Source organism: Melanerpes formicivorus, unplaced genomic scaffold, assembly GCF_026170545.1.
Source record: "Melanerpes formicivorus ecotype bairdi unplaced genomic scaffold, bMelFor1.0.p_v2 SCAF_142, whole genome shotgun sequence".
Taxonomy (NCBI): Eukaryota; Metazoa; Chordata; class Aves; order Piciformes; family Picidae; genus Melanerpes; species Melanerpes formicivorus.
The window spans coordinates 551467-574611 of NW_027142494.1; the positions used below are offsets into that span (position 1 = coordinate 551467).

The 23145-nt window shown below is 49.3% G+C and overlaps 1 protein-coding gene and 1 pseudogene across 1 annotated transcript; one reads left to right on the plus strand and one right to left on the minus strand.

Moving 5' to 3' along the window:
• LOC137456909 (zinc finger protein 420-like) overlaps nt 1-23145 on the minus strand; it is a 207079-nt pseudogene that overhangs the window by 141506 nt on the left and 42428 nt on the right.
• LOC137456895 (olfactory receptor 14A2-like) lies at nt 15178-15681 on the plus strand. Its single transcript, XM_068168583.1, has one exon. The coding sequence runs from the start codon at nt 15178-15180 to the stop codon at nt 15679-15681; it is 504 nt and encodes a 167-aa protein (XP_068024684.1).

Here is a 23145-nt window from a genome sequence, read left to right on the forward strand (position 1 = left end):
CTTGTGGGCTGCAGGCTCCCCCTGTCTGTTCCTGTCCAGCTTCTTGTCCAGCAGCACCCCCCAGTCCTTTTCTGCAGGGCAGCTTCCTATCCCCTCCTCCCCCAGCCCGTGCTGATTGTGAGGATTGTGCCAGGCCAGGGGCAGGACCCTGCCCTTGCTCTTGTTGAAGCTCAGGAGGTTGCCCTGGGCCCCCTCTGCAGCTTGTCCCCTTGAGCTCCTCCAACTTGTTCTGCAGGGTATTGCCTTAGGTTTCAGGAGGCAGAGAGGCTCTCTTTGAGCCTTGTGAAAGGAGTTGATGCCAAGCTGTGGCCAGAGGGTTGGATGGAATTGGGCAGTTTCCATGGCTGTGCTGTTCAGAGCTGCATCCTACAGTGCAAAGCATCAAATCCACAACAATCCATAGTGTGCCTGGGCCACGGGAGCCAAGCAACCTCCCTAGGCCAAAGCTTCCTCCAGAGCTCCACCAAAGCAGGCCAGACCCCCAGGCCCCAAATGCCTTCCCCCTCCCCCATGCCTCTCTGCCCCTCCTCCCCCCATACCCAAGAGCTGCAGTTACAGATTCTGGTAGGCAGCTCCCAGGTGAGCCAGGCTGCTGCAGGCCGCAGTTGGCAGCATTGCCAAGGCCTCAAAGCTCCTCTGCAGAGAGAGATCCCAGAAGCTGTTCCTGGGGGCAGAGAGGAAGGGCAAAGGAGGTTGGAGATCCTGTGCTGTTCCTTTGTGGAGATTGAGTGCAGGCCTTGTGGGAATGAAGTAAGCTAGATGACACTTTGTGGTGTCCCTCTGGACTCTGCTGTCCCTTCTGGAGGTCTCTACTCTCTGGTGTAAGACCTCCCAGTGCCTTCCACCCACAACAAGGATCCTCATCCATGCTCTCATCCAGGGGCTTCTGTTGGGCCCTGAAGGATGTGTAGATCAGCCCTGGAGACTTGGTGGGGCCCTGGTGACTCTGAGAGGGCAGCAAGTGAGTGGAGCTGGAGCAATGGATGGAGAGATGGAGGGTGAAGGCTGCAGGGGGTGGGAGGGCTTAGTTCAGCAGCTGTGTGGCTCTGCCTGGCTCCTACCTCCAATGGTGCTGGCAGCAGCTGACCCCAGAAGCTCAAAGCCCCAAACCCTGCCTGTCTCAGGACAGTCCCCTGACCCCTCCTGACATGCAGCACAGCCCAAGCAGGCACTCAGGGCTCCTAGCCACACAGCCCAGCCATCCCCCATGGCAGGAGTCACCTGAGGTCTCACTCCCTCTCTGTCCCCCTTGCTCTCATCAGTTGCTGCCTGGGGTGTCTGCAGGGTCCCTCCCCAGCCCTCATCTGTAACCCCCCCTTGGCTTGGTGCTGTTGTTTCAGCCCTCCAGCTGATCCCAGCCTTTAGTCTCAGGCCCCTTCCATTCTTGTGCTGCTGCTTCCAGCCCAGTTCCTTAGATGCTTCCTCAGCCACAGCATTTCCTACTCCACCCTTCCAGCTGCAGTGGCAGTGGAGGTGGGGGACCCAGGGCCATGGGACAGCCAAGGCAGCAGGGCCATGGATGTGCTGGGAATGAGGGAAGGGCCTGGGTGTGCTCAGGCAGGAATTAGGCCTTGTTCCCCCCAAAAGGGGAGGGAATATCTAGGGCCCAGGTGGCAAATGAGTGTGCAGGGAATGGCAGAATCTGGCAGCATTTGAGGAGGTGAAAGGAGTGAATTGTGCTGCAGCTCTGCATGTGTCAGCTGGGAGATGAACAGCAGCCCATGGGCACTGTGCCCTCCCACCAAACCTCATTTTCTCTTGGAGATGTGGAGTGGCAGCTCCAGGAGAACTGCAAAGAGCAAGGTGAGAGAAATGGTCAGGGAGAGAAGGAAGCAAAACTCTTTCCAGTGAGTCTCTTTGGACTGCAGGTGTGTGAAGGGTGCTGGAGGTGTGAGGTTTGGGCAGGAGCCAGAGACTCCTCCAGCATCCCAGTGAGGGCTGACGAGGTTTAACAAGAAGCTGAGCAAGTCCCTTCCCCCTTTGTTTCACCTCCAGAAAGCATGAAGCTCCCTTTGTGTGTGTCCTGAGGGCTGCTGTGATCTTCTCTTGGGGAGTAGCCAGCAGAGAGGTGTGTTAAGGGCAGAGCTGAGCACAGAGTGGGTGTGGTGGGGGCAGAGCCAGGGAGGAGAGCTGGGTCCAGAGCATGGTCTGCTGTCAAATGCAGATGCAGGCAGCAGAGGTCTGGGCAGGCAGTGGGACGAAGCTTTAGGCAGGGCCTGGGAGAGGCTGTGTGGAGGCAGCTGTGTTGTGGTGCTGGCCTGCAGCTGTGTGCTGGGGGCAAGGAGCTGAGTCTGCAGTTGTTGAGGCCTCCCATCTTGATCAGCCCTGGCTGTGTGCTGTGGCTGGGCTGCTGGGCTTGGGAGCTGTCCCCAGCAAGGCTGAGCTGTGCTGCCTGGTCCTGGGCAGTGCTGAGCCATCCCTTGCAGGTCAGTGCTCTCCTCTGAGCCCTTTGCTTCTCTCTGTCAGGTGCTGAGCCCTCTCTCCATTATCCCTGCCCCTGTGTGCTGTGGAAGAGCAGAGTTTACAGATCTGTCCCTTGGAGCAACCCAACAGGTAAGAAACCTAGAGTGGGGAAACAGCAGGACCCCAGCCCCCAGGGCAGCTCTTAGCCTCCTCCACCTCCTCCTGTGCAGCATATTTCACCTCTCCAGGAGCTCTGAGGCACATCAGGTGTTGTGAGAGTTGAGGAATGCTCCAGGCTGCTGGGGGTGAGTTGTGAGCAGGAGGTGATGTTTGGGGGTTGGGATTTGGAAGGTGGTGGGAGAAGGTTGGAGGTGGTTTGGTGTTCCTTGTTCAGTGCTGCTGCCTCCATTGTCTGAGCCAGGGGAGATCAAAGGACAGGGCCTGGCCCAGGAACCACCCTGCCAATGCCACCAGGCTTGAGGAGAGTAGGACAGGACCACTTGTAAGTCCCAGGATACCTCAGGGCACTGATCACAGGAACCTGGGGTCTCAGCACAGGTATTAGATGTCTGAGCCCACACTGTGGCAGAAACTGAAGGTTTGAGGTCCCCTCTGTATTCTCTCCTCCAGCTGGGTGTTGGGAGTCAGGGAGTGTCATGACCCAGGCAGGATCTGAGGGTTTGAGGTCCTGGGCTCAGGTGCTTCCATCTTCCTTATTGTAGAGCTGACCCTTCCCTCCCACAGTATGGCCTCACAGAAGGATCCAGACAAGAGTTGGGAGGAGAAGCAGCACCCAGAGATCAAGTTGGAGAAGAAGCCAATGTGCAGTGCCAAGGCAGAGGAGGATGGGGAGGAAAAAGAGGAGAAGATGGAGGATGATGCTGAGAATGACAACTGTGAAGAGGAGGAGGAGGATGATGATGAAAGTGACCAGGATGAGGGGGAGGAATGTATGGAGGAGGATGAAGCCAGAGCAGGTCCCTCAGTGTCACCCAAAGAGCTGAATCAGTGCCCTGAGTGTGGGCAGAGCTTCCCAGGTAGCTCAGAGCTAGTGAAGCGCCACTGCCCACAACCTGGCTCCCGGCCCTTCGTTTGTGGTGACTGTGGCAAGAGGTTCCGCTGGAACTCTGAGCTCATCAAGCACCGCCGCACCCACACTGGAGAGAAACCTTTCACCTGTGCTGACTGCGGCCAGAGCTTCACCCAGCGCGGCAATCTCAGCCGGCACTGCCTCACCCACACTGGAGAGAAACCTTTCATCTGTGTCGACTGTGGTCAGAGCTTCACCCAGCGCGGTCATCTCACCCAACACCGCCACACCCACACTGGAGAGAAACCTTTCACCTGTGCTGACTGTGGGCAGAGCTTCACCCAGCGCGGCAATCTCATCCAGCACCGCCGCTCCCACACGGGAGAGAGACCCTTCTCCTGTGACCGCTGTGGCAAGCGGTTCAGGGTGATCTCTCATCTTAGGCAACACCGCCTCACCCACACCAGTGAGAAGGCCTTCACCTGCAGGGACTGCGGCAAGAGCTTCAAACACAGCTCCACTCTCACCATCCATCGCCGCATCCACACTAGAGAGCATCTGTTCCCCTGTGCTGAGTGCGGCAAGACGTTCACCAGGAGTACTCCATACATCCAGCACCAACTCATCCACAGCGGTGAGAAGCCGTACAGCTGTGTTGACTGTGGCAAGAGCTTCACCCAGGCTGCAGGCCTCATAGATCACCGTCGCGTGCACATTGGCGATGTCTTTCAGCTGTGCTGAGTGTGGCCAGGCCTTCAGACACAGGAGCACTCTCGCTGAGCACCACCGCACCCACACCCGTTTGAAACCGTTCACATGTGCTGCCTGTGGGAAGAGCGTCAGAGGGCGCCAAAATCTCACTCGGCACCGCCGCACCCACACTGGTGAGAGGCCCTTCACTTGTGGCGACTGTGGTAAGAGCTTCACCCAGAAGCGATCCCTCAGCAATCACCGCTGCACCCACAACTGAGAGCAGCCTGCACTGGAGTGGAGGCATAAATCCACCTAAAATCTGTTGGGTAATCGTGACCCATCTTTGAGGGCCTTTCCAGCATCAAAATCATCTCTTTTTCCTTTGCAGTTCTCAGGGACTGGGGACACCAGCAGCAACCAACACCTCCTGCCCTTCTTAACACCAATTATTGCTAATGAGAACAATTACAGTGCTCAGTTGGCACAGCTGGAGCTCCCAATGGAGCTCAGCAGGGCTTTGCCAGAGTCTATCTGGTTCTTCCCCAGGGTCTGTCTGGTTCTTCCCCAATGCTTTGTGTCTCCCTGGGGTAAGAAATCCTCTCTGTATATTCACCAATCATGTCAATAAAACCCAAAAGTCACCCAAATCCTGTCTGTTTGCTTTTATTTCAGATATCCCTGCCTCAATGCTGAATTTTGGGGGCATTTGCTCCCAATGGATGGGGTGGAGCTGGGTGCCCAGTTCAGGGAGGGGAAAATGAGGCTCTCAGAGGAGTCTTGAGGGGCAGCTCAGAGGCATTCTTCAGGGGCTTTCAGGTGATCTTAGGTGTTTGGGATTTGGATGGTCCTAGGACTGACTTTTGGGATCTTTGGAGGCTGTAGGGGGAAGCTCATGGAGATCTTTGGAAGAATTAAGAAAGCTTCTGTTAGCTTTCCACTCTGGGGCTGGAACAGGTTGAAGAGCTGAGAAGAGGTTAAGCTGCCTCTTCCCCCCCAAAACAGAAGTGAGGGAAAAATAACAGACACAGGAACCAAAAAACCCTCTGGGTTGAGATAAGGACTTGACATAAGAACAAAAGAGTTGAATCCAAAGGAGATCCCATAATGCACACTGACCTGAGGCTGTTTGCAGAAAGAAGCACAGCAGTCAGCAGCAGCAGCCAGGAGTTAAATCCCTTCAGCCCTCCCCCTCAGCAAAGAGCCAGCACCTGAGAGCCAGAACCCAACAGCAGCAAACGGAACAGGAAGCCTCTCATGTTGCCATCTGAATTTCAAGCCCTGTAGTACTTTGCTCCAGCCAGCACTGTCCCTGTGAAGGTGGCATGAGGCAGGATGGTGTGGAGTAATGGCAGCAAACTTTCAACTTAACCTTTGATGTTCCCAAGCCCTCATTCTGTGCCACCTGCACCATGCCCAGCAGCAATCAGCAGCACACCTCAGGCACTATCCATTCTCATTCCACAGGAGGTCGCTTTGCAGTACCCAGAGGGCTGCTCACTGCAGGTGCTCTGCAGCTCCACTCTGTTCCAGCACAGTCTGGATCAGTCCATGCCCAGTCCAAATGCTGCAAATGCTGGGTCTGTGTTTCTAGCTCTGGGGCAGTCTGAGTCCAGTGACTCCTTCCATGCCTCCAAGTGAAAGCAAACTGTGGCTTGCATCCCAGTACTCAGCTTCCAACACATCCAGGTGTGGGGATCCTCCTGTCACACCAGAAACACAGATGGGTTCCACCCCTCATAGTTTGATGGTGTCAGAGCACTCTGGGCACCTGTATCTACTAAAGCTTTATTCTCTCATGGCTTCAACTTGCCAGGCCATTGGTTCTGTACAGTCCAATAAAGCAATTTGTCTCTCCCTTCCATCTGGTTGGAGGCAGAGCCCCTCTAATTCTGTCTTGGGTCCCTTGCATCTTGTGAAGATGCTTTGGGAGTCCTTTCAGGAGGACCAGAAGCAGTTTCAGCTTCCCTGCTCTTCTTAGCCCATTTCCCACTGGAAACTGAGGCAGCATCTCTGGGGGGACAATTCCCCTGTAAGTCACAGACTCCTGCAGCCAGGACTGGATTGGGTTTTCCTTTCCACTTCCTCACGTGCTCCCCATGGTCACACAAGTAAAGCAGAGGGTGTGCTGTGGTGTGTGCCGCCCAGATTCTCTCCCTTGGACAGGGGAGCAGCTGCTCCTCATGGCTGAAACACAGGACTGTACAGGTGGGGAACAAAAGCTTCTTCTGGAGCTGATGGAGCTCCTGGGACAGTTCCTTCACAGCTGAAACACAGGCCTGGACAGAGAAGCAGAGATTTCCTTTGCTTTGCTGGGGCCTGCTGCTTGTTTCATCCACTGTTTGTCCTTGGCCATCTTCCAAAGCCAGAGATAAGAACCAAGCCAGCAGCCCTGGCCCTTTCTCTTGTTCCCATGGGGACCCTGATCCCTCCTGGTCCTTTGCAGGATCAGCTGCTTTCCTTGTAGGCTTCTTTTTCCCTACAGGAGTGTTACAGATGTGCCATCAGGAATGAGCAGCAAGGATATAGAATACTTCTCCAGTGAGCATCCACTGCTAACACAATAATTAACCAATCAGCTGATACTTTGCCAAATGAGCATAAGCACACGCCGTAAACAGGGCAAACAAACATGTAGCCTGGGCCTTGTTTGCCACAGGGGTGGAAACATGCCCAGGCAGATTGTTGACCTGGACTCAGTGCAGCCAAGGTGTCCCCCCCACCAACTCCAGAAGGGAGGGGAGACAAAGGGAGTTTGAGTCACACACACAGAAGCATGTTCTGGTAATATTTGGGGCACAATCCTGGTCATAAGCACCACTCGCTATGAGGGGCAGCTGATCCTGGCACAGGCTGCTTCTCTGACACAGCTGCCATGCCTGTGGCACTGTCTGTAGGTCCAGAGACCTTCTCTTATCCCTGAGCCCTCTAGACAGTGATAAGCAGTGCTCAAGAGGCATGGGCCAGGCCCAAACACATTGCAGTGATTTCTGTCTCTCAGACTGACAACAGACTTTTCCCAAACCTTTCCGCAGCTGGGGAGGATTTTGCACTTCCTCAGGGGTGAAATTCCAAAGCACCAGAGGTGACCACCAGCCTAAGAATTTGCCCTTTCTCTCCCCCACCCCCTGTCACTCCTCAGCATCCAGCATCTGGGCAGATCTCACAGTGGTTTCCTTGGGAGTGTCCTGTATTGCTCTGGATGAAACCAGAGCAAGCTGCCCAGCAGTGGACAGCACAGCTCTGAGCCATTGCCCTAAGCTAACACCCAGCACCATCAGCAGCACAAACAGGACTGAAGCTCATCAGCCCCCTGAAAGCAAATCCATCAACATAGTGAACACACCACACCTGTTGAAATGGAACTTCCTGTGCTGCAGTTTCCATCCATTGCCCCTTATCCTCTCCCAGGGCACAATTGAGCAGAGGCTGTCCCTGCCTCTTGCTTTCTCACCCCCAGCTCTCACATATTGATAGGCATTGATCAGATGCCATCTCAGACTTCTCTTCTACAGACTAAATAGCCCCTGGACTCACATCATCTCCTCATCAGGCAGTACTCCAGTCCCTTGAGCATCCTCACAGCCTCTGCAGCACATCCCTGTCCCTTTTGAGCCCAGAACTGGATGTAATATTCCAGGTGGGGCCTCACCAGGGCAGAGTAGAGGGGGAGGAGGACCTCCCTGGATCTGCTGGCCACACTCTTCCAAATGCACCCCAGGACCCCACTGGCCTTCCTGGCCACAAGGACACATTGCTGTCCCATGCAGAACTTGCTGTCCACCAGAACTCCCAGGCTTGAGTTCCCTTGAGTGCTGTGGGGTTCACATTGCGCTGGACATTGCATGGGGCAGATCACCTCTAGTGAATCTGAGGCTCCCCAGAAATTGCCAGTGGGTTCCTCTTAATCACATGGATCCTGTCCCAGCAGGCACTAGTGCAGGAGAAGGAACAGCAGACTGAAGAGAAGGAGAAAGGGAACTGAAAATCTCATCACCTCAATCTAGAAAGAAAGCCCTTGGTAGCAAATGTCCATTCTGGATGGATACAGAACACAACACAGAGCTGATGAGAGCAACTGCTGGGGGTGCAGCAACTGCCCTGAGAACCCTAAGGAAGGGCTGGAGGGGGGAGGGCATTCACTGGAATTCCAATACCTGACAATACCTCTTGGACATACTGAGAATCACAGAATTGTCAGGGTTGGAAGGGACCTCAAGGATCATCCAGCTCCAAGCTCCCTGCCATGGGCAGGGACACCTCACACCAGAGCAGGTTGCTCACAGCAATATCCAGCCTGGCCTTCAAAGCCTCCAGGGATGAGACTTCCACCACCTCCCTGGGCAACCTGTTCCAGTGTCTTTCCACCCTCATGGGGAAGAATTTCTTCCTAACATCCAATCTGAATCTCCCCACTTCTAGTTTTGCTCCATTTCCCCCCAGTCCTATCCCTACCCAACACCCTAAAAAGTCCCTCCCCAGCCTTCTTGTAGTCTCTTTCAGATACTGGAAGGCCACAAGAAGGACTCCTTGGAGGCTTCTCTTCTCCAGACTGAACAGCCCCAACTCTCTCAGTCTGTCCTCATAGCAGAGCAGCTCCAGATCTCTGCTTATCCTCATGGCCCTTCTCTGGACACCTTCCAGCCCCTACAGATCCTTCTTGTAACAGATGCTCCAGAACTGGACACAGAGCTCCAGGTGTGGTCTCATCAGGGTGGAGCAGGGTGGGAGAATCACCTCCCTGGCCCTGCTGGCCACCTTTCTCTTGATGCAGCCCAGGATACAATTGGCTCTCTGGGCTGCAAGTGCACACTGGTGGCTCCTGTTGAGCTTCTGGATGAACACTTCCCTTAAGGATAATCCAGAATTAGAAGCACAGGATGGGGATGGAAGAGGCTCCTGATCCAAAGAAGAGACATTCCAAATGTGTCCAGAGATGCAACCTAACTGATTAGCAAACGTTGACTGCCTGAAGTCAAGGCACCGCTGTGGGAAAAACACTCAGGCTGTGCATCCATCCAGGCTGTCACCATCCAATAATAAGGAACAAACACACAGGGTGGGCAGCACCAGGAGGAAAGGGAAAGTATTGATGATGTGGTAGAAAAGGCAGGAAAAGATTACCCCTCAGCTGGTCAGGAATCTGTGCCCCTGGGGCAGTGCTCCCAAATACAACTGTGGCTGATCAGTGAGAGACTCAAAGTTGGGTCCAAGGAGATGTGAGATGGCACAAATCAAACAATGCTGCAAAGGAAAGGGCCTCTGCTTGGCACAGCTTGGCCTGATGGTTTCTGCCTTGCTCAGGAGAAAGTGAAGCAGAAAAGGCCATGGTGAAGATCTCTGCTCTCCCAGTCCTCTGGAATAGGACTGCAGGTGCAGGATCAGCTTCCCAGGGAGGAGGGAAACAGGTTGCGGAAATAACTGCTCAGGAGGGAATGGCTCCAGGCATGGTCTTTGCCTCAGAAGGAGATGTGGGCACAGCACTGAACACAAGTTGTTGTGTTTCCATGGATCAGAGAGGAAGGACATCCATAGACATGGGTGAGAGATGGGAACAAAGCAGGATTGTGCAGGAAGGAGGAGCCAGCACAAGTTCTGCACCATGGGGGTAGTGGAACACTGGAACAGGTTGCCCAGGGAGGGGGTTGGTTTCCCATCCCTGGAGATCTTCAAGGTGAGGCTTGACAGGGCTCTGGGTAACCTGATCTAGTTGAGGCTGTCCCTGGGAAGGTTGGACAAGAAAACCTTTGGAGGTCCCTTCCAGCCCAGCCCATTCTATGATCAGTGAGATATGGGAACCAAGCAGATTCTGCATGAAGTGTGTGATGAATATACTGGTGATTTATGTTAAAATTATAACACTTAGAGTGCACTGGGATTAAGGGTCAGGATCTTGGGAGGCCTGTTTTGAGAGTTGTGACAGTTTGAGGCTGTGCCTTTAAGAAAGAGACACCATGGCTGAATGTTTTATAAACAAAGGACAGGTCTAAACGAATTTCATTGGTAGATTGCAGGTGGTGGAATCACCATCACTGGAGGTGTTCAGGAGGAGACTTGACAGGGTGCTTGGTTGCATGGGTTAGTTGATTAGGTGGTGTTGGATGATAGGTTGGACATGGTGATCTTGAAGGTCTCTTCCAACCTGGTTTATTCTATTCTATTCTATTCCATTGGTAGAAAGCAACTTTAAGTTTTGAGTACGACTGAGACTTTCCTCAGTTTCGATTCTGCCCTCCTCCTTTCCAGCTTCTAGGCTCTCTGCCAGACTGACCTTGGACTGATAAGCATGAGGCCTGCAAACCTACTAACATTTTGCTCTAATTTATAACTGCTTTTAATTAACAACTGCTCCTTTCCTCTCTTTCTAACCCTCTCTGGGGAAAACGGGGAGAGAAGGGGGTACAGGGGGGGAACCCTCCTCCAGCAGGGGAAGGGGAATTTTGTTCCTGTATTACTTTGCTGTATATTTCTGTGTATATATTGTAAATACTGTAAATTGTATATATATACCCTGCATTCTCTAATACTGCTTCTAAATACAGCATTTCCTTTTTGCTCCTCCAGCTGTGGCTAGCTGTGGTTTTGTTTATTTCTCTTTCTTCTTGTGGGGGGAAGAAGGCTGAGCCTTCCTCTCAAACCCACGACAAGAGTAAAGGGAAAGAAACCTATCTTGCAGACTTGCAAGGATGGTGTCTGGTTAATTGGAGACATCACGGCTGAGAAGGAGCTGTCTTAAAGATAAACTTTCAGAACTAGGAATTTGTTTTCTTCAGATAAGAAGCCTGCACAGCTGAGCATGCGTGAAAGTGGATGCTTTGACCCTTGAAGGGATTTGACCACCTATCCTAAGACTCATTATCATATGCCTGCCTTCCATTTAGCATAAGTTTGCTTATGTAGATGATGTAACTATGTAAGATGAAGAAAGCTATTGTAAGGCTGCTGTGGAGGTGGAATTTTGTCCCCTCTCCAGCCCAGCACGCTGCTTTGCTTGCCTTTTATTGCCTTTTATTACATTTTTATGATCTTTTAGTTCCAATAAAACTGTTACCAAAAACTTTTACCTGGAGTCATTCTGAACAGCTGTGTCCTGTCTGTGCTGGCAGGTGCTGACCTTCAACTAACCAGATAAGAAACTAATTCTTGCATACACTTTGAGCTAACAGAATTTCCTCCTTAATAATTACCTTTTCTCTCTCTAACCCTTTCTGGGACAAAAGGGAGGAATGGGTAGAAGGGAGGATAGTTGGGGAGACCCTCCTCGTTGGAGGAGGGAAAGGTTTTCTCTGTTATGTTCTTTGCTGTATATTTCTGTATATATTGTAAATACTCTATATTGCATATATATTCACTGCATCTCATCCTGATTGTAAATACAGCTTATATTCATTTTTGCTTCTCTGACTGAGTTAGCCATGGTTTCTTTGTGGGGGGGAGAACTGAACTTTCTCTCACCACCACAGGGAGTGTTGGAGGAGACACCACACAGCAGGCTATGGAAAGCTGCCTACACCCTGAATTATTTAACCATCTCTCTGAGTGGTATGAACCCTGCCATAGTAACTCATTTCTTGTCATTGCAGTCTGTGAGCAATCCTTTGGCAGAAAAGGCCCCAGTGTGGGTCTGCAATTTACAGACACTTGACTGGGAAGGCCCCTGGGATCTTGTGACCTGGGGCCATGGCTATGCTTGTGTTTCCACAGGTGCCAGGGTCCAGCAGGTCTCTGCATGTTGTGTTTGGCCTACTGAAGAGCATGATCAATGGAAACAATGCTCTCAGCCCACATCAACTAACTCCATGGGATAGCAAAACATTTGGGCAGCACTGCTGCATGCAGTAAATCAAACCTGGAGTTTAAATGCCTGTCAAAATTCAATTGTAACACACCAGTAAGGTGTTTTGAGCATCAGGACATGTGGGATGATAATTTGCTCTTGGCCCCATTAGAGCCTCAAGAATTAGATATTTCAGGGACTTTCCAAACAGAAAGCTGTGTGTACCTGCAGCATAGATCTGGAGCTGATCTAGTACTATGATCTTTAACCACACTCCCTTTGCCTTAAAGCCATGCAGGCTTAGCCTAACAGCTGAATGAGATGATCATGGAGGTATGAAGAACAAAGCTGAATACATAGCAGCCAGGGTAATCTTGCTTCAAATTGCTACAGCAAAGCACCAGCTCAGCTAAGGGAACTGGCATCTTGGGTTGCAAAACAAGACAAGGAAACATCAAAAGTCTTGCTTGAATGAGCCACTGATGAGGACAGTGTCAGCCCTGCCAGGCTGCAAAATCGAGCTGCTGTTGCTGTGGCAGGTGGCCATGGGCAGCTTTAACCTTGAACTAAGCAGAGCTCTGCCCTTGAATCAGGAATGTAAACAACTCCAGGGAAGATCTGTGAACAGCAAAGGAAGAAACAGAGAGACCTTCCCAGGCTACCAAAAGGGGGAGCGAGGTGCCTGGACACCAAGCCTAAACCAATCACTTAAGGACAAAGGGCACATGGACACAGAAAGGAAAAGATATAAGCCATGATGTGCATTAATCAAGTGGCCTCTGCTGAGGGCTGGTGCTTGAGCACATCTTGGTGTCATCCTTTTTCTTGGCCACCAACACTGCACAGCCTTAGCTGTCGAGTTTTTCCAGTTCTCTGAGTCACTTCTTCCTGTTGTTGGTTTGGAGAACCTTGAGTTTTCCCTTCCATCAGCTAGCCAGGAGAAGTTCTCCTCACCTTTCACTGCCTGTTTTGGAATCTTTTGGTTTTGTCACAAGACATTGGTTTGGTCACCAGTTGTGCTCAGACTTTTCCCAAACCTTCACAAAGCACAACTTGGAAGGTTCAGAGTGGAGATGAGGCCAAAGAAATGTTCCTCAAAGGGCAGAGCTGCTATGCATGAGGCCATCCAGAGATATAAGGAAATGGCAGGGAGAGCTGAGACAGCTCAGGGAAGGGATGGAAATGGCAGGGGGAGAGCTGGATGGGGAAGCAAGATTGGTGTCAGCAGCCTGAAGGGAAAGAGCTGCAGGCATGCGACAATGCAGGACAGGCTGCAGTAGGGATGGCCAAGGGCTCTGGCAAGGCTGAGAGCCCCAACAGGACCAAGGTCTTTGTCCCCTTGGCTCTGGCAGTTGCCTCTGCCACCAAGGCCTGTGAGGGGAAACTTGGCTTTGAGGCTTTGAGGTTCTTCTATTGCAAGGGCAGTGGTCAGGGCTTGGCCTTTCTGCTTCCTAGACCAAAGGCAAGTTTTTCTCCCCTGCACTTTGCCTTTGTCTCCCTGCAATCATGGCCTCTAACAAGCTGCTCTAACGAGTCCCTGGGGAGCCTTTGGCAGTAACAAGCCTCAGTGAGGCCAATCAGTGCTTCAAGGTACTTTGGAGTTTTCTTCTGACTTGGACTTCTTGAGAGGCTTCTTGGCAGTACCTTGGCAGAGTCTCCTGGCAGTGCCTAAGGATGATGTAATCAGCCCCAAATACTCCATGGGGCTCATTAAATACTGCTGAACCTCTCATTATTGCCAAGGTTTCTGCAGATAATTGGAGAGGATTTTATTGCACAAAGCATCTGATAAAAATGATTTCACAGGGTGAATCAGAGCCCTGAGCCACAGGTTAGGGATAGGATCTGCCTTGCCAGAGGCTAGGGGTCAGGGCTTGGCCCTTTGGATCAATGAAACCCCTCCAGGTTTCCTCAGCAGCAGAGCCACCTTGAGCTGCTTGTCCTGACCTGTCAGCACTGCCTCAGTTCTCTGCTCTCACCACAGCCTGGAGTTGCTTCAGTGCCTCCAGTGATGCTTCCCTTGCATCCACTGTCTCCTTCTGCTCTAACCAGACCCTGGGGACCCTTTCCCAGTATGCTTCCCTGGGACCCATTAACAGTAGAATAAACTTCAGAGTTTGAATCTGACTTTGACTTCTGGAGAGGTTTCATCAGCTTCTTCTCAATCCCTGAGGGTTACAGGGCACCAAAAGACACCAGAAAAGTCATTAAAACACCTTGGGCTGATCATTTGCTGCCCTATTGGGCTGGACTCCTGGGCTGGAAGGAACTGCTGGCAAGCAGGCAGCACTGCAGGAGACAGCTCTGGCCAGGAGCAGAACAGCACAGCAGGGCTGAGGACACTGCCAGAGGATCTCAGGGAGATGAGGAAGGCAGAGAGAGCTTCAAGGTGGCCAGGACTGGGAGTATGACTGAGAGCTCACTGGAGGAGAAGTCACTGCAGTCACTGACACAGTGAGGCTGTGGGTGCAGGACACTGCAGCTGTAGCTCCTGGAGGCATCTCCATCTCAGCAGCTGATGGTCACCTGAAGGCTTCTGGAGAGTGCACACAGAAGAAGGACCAAAGCCCTTCAGTTCCATCCTGTGAGGAGCAGTGAGCATAGCTGGGTAAGGAGAACTCTTCACCCCCAGCCCCTCTGCCTTTCTCTCTTCCCTTCACTGTCTCTTCAGCACTGTAGGCCTGTTCCTTGTTTCTCCACCTCTCCATGGGACTCTTGTTCTCTGGGATTGGGTTGTTGGTTCCTTTCTGCAGGGTCCCTCCTGCATATGAAGCTGTGATGAACTCTGCCATGGGTTGGTAGTGATGGGACTGAGCTGATCCATTCCTCATGCAGCTCAGGGAGGGAGGTTATGATGTGGCTGAGAGAAGTGTGCCCTAACTTGTCACTGCCTTTCCCTCCTTGGACAGGTCTCCATGGCCAGAGGCAGCAGATGGCCAACAGCAGCTCCATCATCCACTTCCTCCTCCTGCCATTCCCAGGCACAAGGCAGATGCAGCTCCTGCACTTCTGCCTCTTCCTGGCCATCTACCTGGCTGCCCTGCTGGGCAATGGCCTCATCATCACCACCATAGCCTGGGACCACCACCTCCACACCCCCATGTACTTCTTCCTCCTCAACCTTGCCCTCTTTGACCTGGGTACCATCTCCATCACTGTGCCAAAATCCATGGCCAATTACCTGAGGGACACCAGGGACATCTATTACACAGGATGTGTTGTCCAGGTCTTTCTGTTTCCCTTTTTCATGTTTGCAGAGGTGTCGCTCCTCACCATCATGTCCTACGATCGCTACGTTGCCATCTGCAGACCCCTGCACTATGAGATCCTTCTGGGCAGCAGAGTTTGTGTTCACATGGCAGCAACTGCCTGGGCCTGTGGCTTTCTCTTTGCTCTGCTGCACACAGCCAATACATTTTCCCTGCCCCTCTGCCAGGGCAATGCTCTGGATCAGTTCTTCTGTGAAATCCCCCAGATCCTCAAGCTCTCCTGCTCCACATCCTACCTCAGGGAACTTTGGCTAATTGTGGTCAGTGCCTGTTTATCATTTGGTTGTTTTGTGTTCATGGTGGTGTCCTATGTGCAGATCTTCAGGGCAGTGCTGAGGATCCCCTCTCAGCAGGGACGCCACAAAGCCTTTTCCACCTGCCTCCCTCACGTAGCTGTGGTCTCCCTGTTTATCAGCACTGCCTTCTTTGCCTACCTGAAGCCCTCCTCATCTCCTACCCATCCCTGGACCTGGTGGTGTCAGTTCTATACTCAGTGGTGCCTCCAGCAGTGAACCCTCTCATCTACAGCCTGAGGAACCAGGAGCTCCAGGCTGCCCTGAGCCAGCTGATCCCTGGATGCTCTCAGAAGCAATAAAGTCTTTGTCTTGTGCTGCAGAGCAGTTCTGATGTCACTCTGTGCAGTCCCAGCCTGGCTGCTTGAGTTCTGGCTGCTGCTGCTGCTGGTCTCCTTGTAAGAATGTTTTTCCCACACAAATGTCTTTCTTCAGACAATTTCTGGTTCAGTGTTGTCCTGTCTGGAGGCTGCAGGCATGAGGAGCTGTGCTCCATGGGTGTTCAACACAATAAAGGACCCTGCAGGGAGTTGTTTATCTGACCTCCTTCCTCCAAGGCTTCTGTGGAGCTGCAGGGCAGTGCCTGTGTGCAGAGGTGAAGGGGCAGACTCCCAGCACAGCAGCAGTGCCAGGGAGCCCCAGAGCTTGGGCTGTCCTCAGCTGCCCTTTCTGCCCTTCCACTCTCTCCTGCTGAGCCTCTGTGCTGGGACAAGGCCTAAGTGCTCTGGCAGCTTGGGCACTGTGCTGCTGTGTGGTAGTACTGGGACGGCAGGCACGTACAGGCCAGGGCTGCTTGTGGGACAGAGTTGTGCTCCTGAACAGCACTGCCATCAGAACAGGAGGTCTCCTCATGCCTTCATACCCCAAGCCTCTCCCATTACAGATTGCTCCTACTCAGAGTTCAAACTGGATACCTTGAGCCCTTTCTAGTATAGACTCAGTCTAAACATGGTTCCTTTCACCATTCCCAGTAGAGATCTGGCCTCGTGCCAGTACAAGCTGGATCATATTGTCTTCTTCCTCTATAGTCTGGGTCCCATCCCAGAACAGAATGTATGCCCTGGCTCCATTCCCAGTACCAATTGTATCCATCCCAGTACAAACTGCACACCCTCATGCCCTCCCAGTACAGTCTGGGCCCCGTCCCAGTCCAAACAGGATCCCTTTCATCCCTCCAAATGTTCTTTGGGCTTTGTCTCACTAAAACCTTAATCCCCTTATGCACTCCCAGTACAGACAGGACTTTGTCACAGTCACAACTCCATACCCTAATCACACCAGAGTCCAGGCTGGGCCATCTCCCATTTCAAACTGTCTCCCATTAACATCACCAAGTTCAGTCCCAGCCCTGTCCCAGTACAAACTGATTCCACTCATCCCATCCTGTGCTGCTGATATTTTTATCAGTGCTATAGACAGAGGGATGGAGACACCATCAGCAAGTGTGCAGATGGCACCAAGATGAGTGGTGCTGTTGATATGCCAGATGGACAGGATGGCATCCAGAGGGCCCTGGACAAGCTGGAGAGGTGGTGCCCAGGTGACCCTCATGAGGTTCCACAAGAGCAAGAGCAGGGTCCTGCAGCAAATGCCTGCAGGGACAGGGACAGAGGCAATGGCATCAAAATAAAGCAGAGTAGATTTAGATTGGGTGTGAAGTTTTTTATCATGAGGGTGGTGGAACACAGCAACAGGTTGCCCAAGGAGGTGGTTGCAGCTCTTTCTCTGCAGATATTCAAAGTCAGGCTGGACAGGACTATGGGCAACCTGATCTAGTTGAGGATGTCCTTTGCTGACTGCAGGAGGTTGGACTGGATGACTTTTGGAGGTCCATTTCAACCTAAACCATTCTATGATCCCAGTACAGATTGGGCCTCAATGAAGTACAGCTGGATCCCCTCACCCCCTCTCAGCACCACCTGGATCTCTCCCAGTGCAAAATGGGTGCAGGACAGACTGAACTCCCCCCCAGTGCAGAATGCAACCACAGACCTCCTCTCAGCACACACTGTGCTCTCTCCCAGCACAAACTGGACCCATCCCAGTTCACTCTGCAACCTCTTCTTGTAGAAATCAGATCTCATGGTCGCCTCTCAGTCTAGACTGGGCCATGTGCCAACACAAACTGCTTTGCTTTTGCCCCTCCCAGTTCAGACTTGGCTCTCTCCCACTACTAACTTGCACCCCTGTCCCACTCCCAGTACAGACTGGGCTCCCTCCCAGTACTAACAGGAGCCCCTGGTGCCTCCTAGTAAAGTCTTGGACACCTCCCTGTAAAAGCTGACCCCATGGCCTCTCCCAGTAACACTGGGCCTTATACCAGGACACTCTGAAACCCTAATCCTCTCCCAGCACAGACTGGGCCCTTCCTGTCCAAACTGGATCCCTGCAGTTTGGGGCTCTCCAGGTCAAGAGAGACAGAGATCTGCTGGAGAGAGTCCAACAGAGGCTGTGAGGATGAGGAAGGGACTTGAACATGTCTGTGGCCAAGCCGCTATCCATTATTGACCAGGAGTCCTGGCTCACTGGGGAGGTCCCAGGGCATTGGAGAGGAGCAAATGTGACACCCAGCTCCAAGAAAGGAAGAAAGGAGGATCCAGGAAACTACAGAGCTGGCAGTGTGAGCTGGGTAGCAGGGCAGGGCATGGAGCAGAGCATCTCCAGCACCATTGTTGTTTGTCACCTAAGATGAAAATGTATGTTGTGTTACAATTAATTTTGACTTTCCCTTTAACTATCTAAGGTTATGGCAAACCGGTGAGGTGACAAATAAATCCATGTGAACATTTCCTCTAATCACACAACAATCAAACCACCATAATGTTCAGTCCTAATGCAGATGTCTGGGTTTTTTGGTACATTCTTCTGATTGATGCTTTTGACCTCAGATTATCCTAACAGTTATTGTGATGGATGTTCGGCTGCATGGGAAATGCTGTTCCTTCGTATTCTTGATTCTTCTGCCCTTGTTTATTGTGATGATTGCAGCTGACATGCAGTTAGTTATCTCTGGCTGCTATCACTAAACCCCCTTAGCTATACAACATGTATCCTCTTCTTTTTTTGGTTACTTATTTTCCTTGACATATTTTTAACTATTTTTTTCTTTTTGAATTTTATTATTTTAAATTTTTTAATTTAATTTATTTTTTAAATGTCTTTTAGTATTTCTTCTTAATTTTAATATTTTAACAAATATTTTTATCTTATATTTTTTAAATATTATTTTAATTTTTGTATGTTTGTTTTATTTAATCTATTTTTTTAAAAATTGTAATATTTTTATTGCAATTTAACAAAAAAAATTAACGAATTTCTAAATTTTTTTATCTTTTTATTTAATCAATTTATTTCTTTTTAAATTTTGTTTTGTTTTTGTTATTTTATTTTATTTTTTAAATCTAATTTTAATTTTACATTTTTATAATTTTTATTTTCATTGTTATTTTTATTTTTAAAAAGAATTTATTTTAATTATTTTTTCATTTAATTTTTAAATCTAATTTTTAATTCAACTAATTTTTAATATGCCTGTTAAATATTTTCCTTTTGTCATTATATGTATTTTTTGGTCTATAATTTTTAATTATTTTTTTTAATTTAATTTTTTAAATCTATTATTTATCTGTTTATTTATGCCTTGATTTTTATTTAATATGATTGAATTTTTATTAATTATTTTTATGTTATTTTGTTTTGTAATCTAACTTTTTATTTTTTTTAAATTTAATTTAAAAATATTTTTAATTGTTTTTTGTTTTAGTTTTTCCCCTTTTTAATATTTTTTAAAACCCTTTTTGCATTTAATTTTTTGTCCTTATTTTTCATTTAAATTTTTAAATTTTTTTATATATTTATGTGTTTTGTTTTAATCTAGTAATCCCTATCTTAATAATCCTTATAATTTTTTTTACTAATAATCCTTACGGGTTTTGTTTATAGTTATTTTTTGTTAGTAATCCTTATTTTGTTGGTTTTTTTTCTTTTTTTTATTATTATTCTGTTTGATTATTTATTATTTATTGTTTTTATTATATTCCTATTTTAATTTTGTTTTTTTATTATTATTATTGTTATTATTTTGTTGTTTTGTACTTTATTTTTTGTATCTAATTTTTTTGGTCATTTTTTTATTTTTTATGGTATTTTTTTATCTAATTTGTAATTTTTTTTGTTTGGTTTTTGTTTTTTAATTTTACTTTTTTCTTTTTGTATTTTTTATTTTTTCTCGTCAATGTCTAAGAAGGAAATAGAAAGACATTTCATTAGCTAAGGAATAGTTTTAAAAATAAATACCTATTTATTACAAACCTTAACTATATGACATGGAGCTCCTTTGAAATGCCATGGCACACAACTAAGCAGGTTGGAACCAAAAGAAAATCTTACAGTTTGAACTCATTGCTAAGTACTTACACCTTACTGCAATTATTGCATACTAAGCACCTGTAAATACCAAATGCTTACTATTCATTATTCTTACCAGGAAGACTTAGCAAAACTGTAAGTAACAAATCTCTGAAAGACATTACAATCAGAAATTACTAAATTAGCACTGTTGCTTTAAATCAGAACAGAGCTTTGGTAGACTAGAGTCATACCATAAAAGGGAAGGGGGGCGGGGGGCTGAGGGGGGAGGATGGCTAGTTGTGCCCTAATTGCAATTGTTTCTGCACTAGGGTCTTAACCATTTGCAGACTAGAAATTGCAAGCTCTGGTGTGGTGCTATTTTCAACCCTCTGCTTTCCAACATGGGTTGAAGCTCAGAGAGAATTGTCTTAAGATCTAACTTTTTTTGTAATTAGAATATCATCCATATCATCCATCACAGTCTCAAGCTGTGCCAGGGGAGGTTTAGGCTGGAGGTGAGGAGCAAGTTCTTCCCAGAGAGAGAGATTGGCCATTGGAATGTGCTGCCCAGGGAGGTGGTGGAGTTACCATCACTGGAGATGTTTAGGAAGAGACTGGATGGGGTGCTTGGTGCAACGGTTTAGTTGATTAGATGGTGTTGGATGATGGGTTGGACTTGATGATCTCAAAGGTCTTTTCCAACCTGGTTTATTCCATTCTATTCCATAATGATAGGTGACAAAGTCACTACGAGTCTGTCTAAATAGGGACAAAGCCCAAGCCACATACATGTGGCACAGGGTGGGAGAATTCTGCAGGCCTTGAGGCAAGGTTACCCATTGATATCATTGGGCAGGTTCTCCCTTGTTAATTGATGGCCCAGTAAATGCAAACTTTTCTGAATCCTCCAGATGTTAGCAAGTGTGTGCTGAAAACAAATGATCAGTTATAGCAGTTGTGTATCCTGACTTTGACCTGTAGGTAGTTATGGCTTGTTTAGCTTCTTTTAACATTTTCCAGTCCAGAGATTGCCATATTCTTTGTTGACCTTCTAATACCACAGGAAATCTACAGATTCTCCATCTATTACTGCATTTCTCACAATGCCTTTCCACCGGTGCAGCGGAGCATCTCCCTGTCCCTCCCACCTCTCGATCCCTTACACTATTGTCCCTTCATAATTCGACTGTAGCCTCCATCACAGTGATATCACCTGCTGATAATGCCTGGGATCTAAGGGGCAAGGAGGGTAGTGCAGCTGGAGCCGCTGGGGGGGGCACTGCTGTGGGGGCCACCACTGTGGGGGCCAGCACTGGGGGGACCGCTGCCGTGGTTTGTGCTGCCGGTGTCAGTGGTGTGTTGGTCCAGGCCGCCCTGGTCGGGGCCACTGGGGCTGCCGGGGCTAGCAAGAGGGGTCTGGGCATAAAGATGCCATAATCATGAGCCTCCAAGCGCTCCATTTTTCCTAAGAGGAGGTGTGAAACAGAGTCGGTGCTGTTAGATTTCTTAGGGTAGTTGTTTTCGTCTTCTGAATCCGAGCCATCACTGTTGGTATTTGTGACCGTTTGAGGCAGTGCCTTTAACAAGGGGACACCATGGCTGAATGTTTTATAAACAAGACAGGTCTAAACTAATTTCATTGGTGGAGAAGCAGAAGCACTGCCCTCAGTTCAGTCTTGCACTTTTTCCCCTCCTTCCTGCAGCTCACAGCTTCTGGGCTTTCGGCCAGGCTGACCTTGGAGCAGATAAGGCCTCTTCCGACACGTAACTGCTTTTAATTAACATTTGCTCTTTTTTCTCTCTTTCTAACCCTCTTTGGGGAAAAAGGGGAGAGAAGGGGGTACAGGGGGAAACCCTTCCTCCAGATGGGGGAAGGGAATCTCATTCTGTGTTACTTTGTTGTATGTTTCTGTGTATATATTGTAAATATTGTAAATTCTGTATATAAACCTGCATTCCCTAAACTGCTTTGTAAATACAGCACACAAGCCCTTTGCTAATCCGGCTGTGGGTTTTTTTTCCTTTCAATTTTCTTCCCTTCACTTTACAGGGTGGGGAGAAGGCCTGGCCTTCCCCCCAACCCTCGACAATATTAGAGGAAGAAGGGGATTGAAGACACTGAACCACAGGTTTCACTGCCTTTTTATCGCTTTTCTTCTGCTTGGGACAAACAGCAGCCGTGATGTCTGGTGAACGCAGTGTGTTTGCCAAGATGGCGGGCCTGGCGTCTTCTTGCGTTGAATTTTCATGCGTTGTGGCCTCCATTTTTTCTGTTAACATCTCCTCAGGCAGGTCAGAATTTGCCTCTGTCGCTACTGATGCAGTGGCAAGAGATTTTTTCTTGGAAGAGGATGGTAATAGGGGAGCTGTGATTCATGTAGGAGGAGGGATAGCAGGTGATTGAAATAGGAATGGTGACAAGGATGCTGATGAAGCGGCAGACGCTGCAGGGAGGGAGGGGGGCCGGAGGGTGCAGAGCCTTCTGAATCTCCCTTTTTCATCTGGGTTAGAACCTACACCACAGGAGCTGAATCGAGAGTAGACTGCTCTGCTTTTATAGATTGCAGTGTATGTGACAATGTGCCACACGGTGCTATAGTGAAAAGCTTCTTTTTGAGCCTTTAGGCACCTCATCCCACAGCTGGGCTGCAATTTTGTCCCATGCTTCGTAAGTGAAAGCTTCAGTTGCTGTGGGGATAAAATCATGATCCCGGGCCCAGGCTAACAGCCCCTTTAAAATTCCAGAATCGTAAGGAATACCTCTCATGGAGAGGATACCTTGGAGGGCTTTTAGCACAGCCTCTTCTTGTTTGCGGAGTGCGTCCCCGTACCCTGCCTGGCTGCTTCACCGGATCCTGGTGAGATTCGCTTCCTTTTCTGAGCGCGTGCTGCTTATTTTCTCAGCACTGGGGCAGTGCTGGTTCGAGCGGCTTTCCATATCTCTTGGAGCGTAGCTCTTATGCTGAGTTGAGCAGCATCGTAGTCTGAGGATCCCATCATGAGTTCAGGTGTCAGATGTCGGCCACAGAGGACGGAGTCAATATGAACGACCAATGTGATCTACTATTGGTCCTTTATTAATGGAACTTCTACAGTTTATATAGACTCAGAGAGCATCATTGGCATAGCTTCATTGGTTCCCCACGAGTGACCACACATCGCACTATTATAGATTATTGGTCAAACTACTAATGACACGCAAGGTTGTTGATGCAGGTGTGCATCCTATTATTCCCAGATAACACTCTGTGTTTATAGCCCTGCTTTAGTTAAATGCTGCAGGCACAGCACTGTTCTGCTACACTGCTAGCCACTTCTGCACTTATGTTGAGA

Excerpts from the sequence above, each read along its gene's own strand:
- LOC137456895 (XM_068168583.1), top strand. The coding sequence starts at position 15,178 with ATGTCCTACGATCGCTACGTTGCCATCTGCAGACCCCTGCACTATGAG.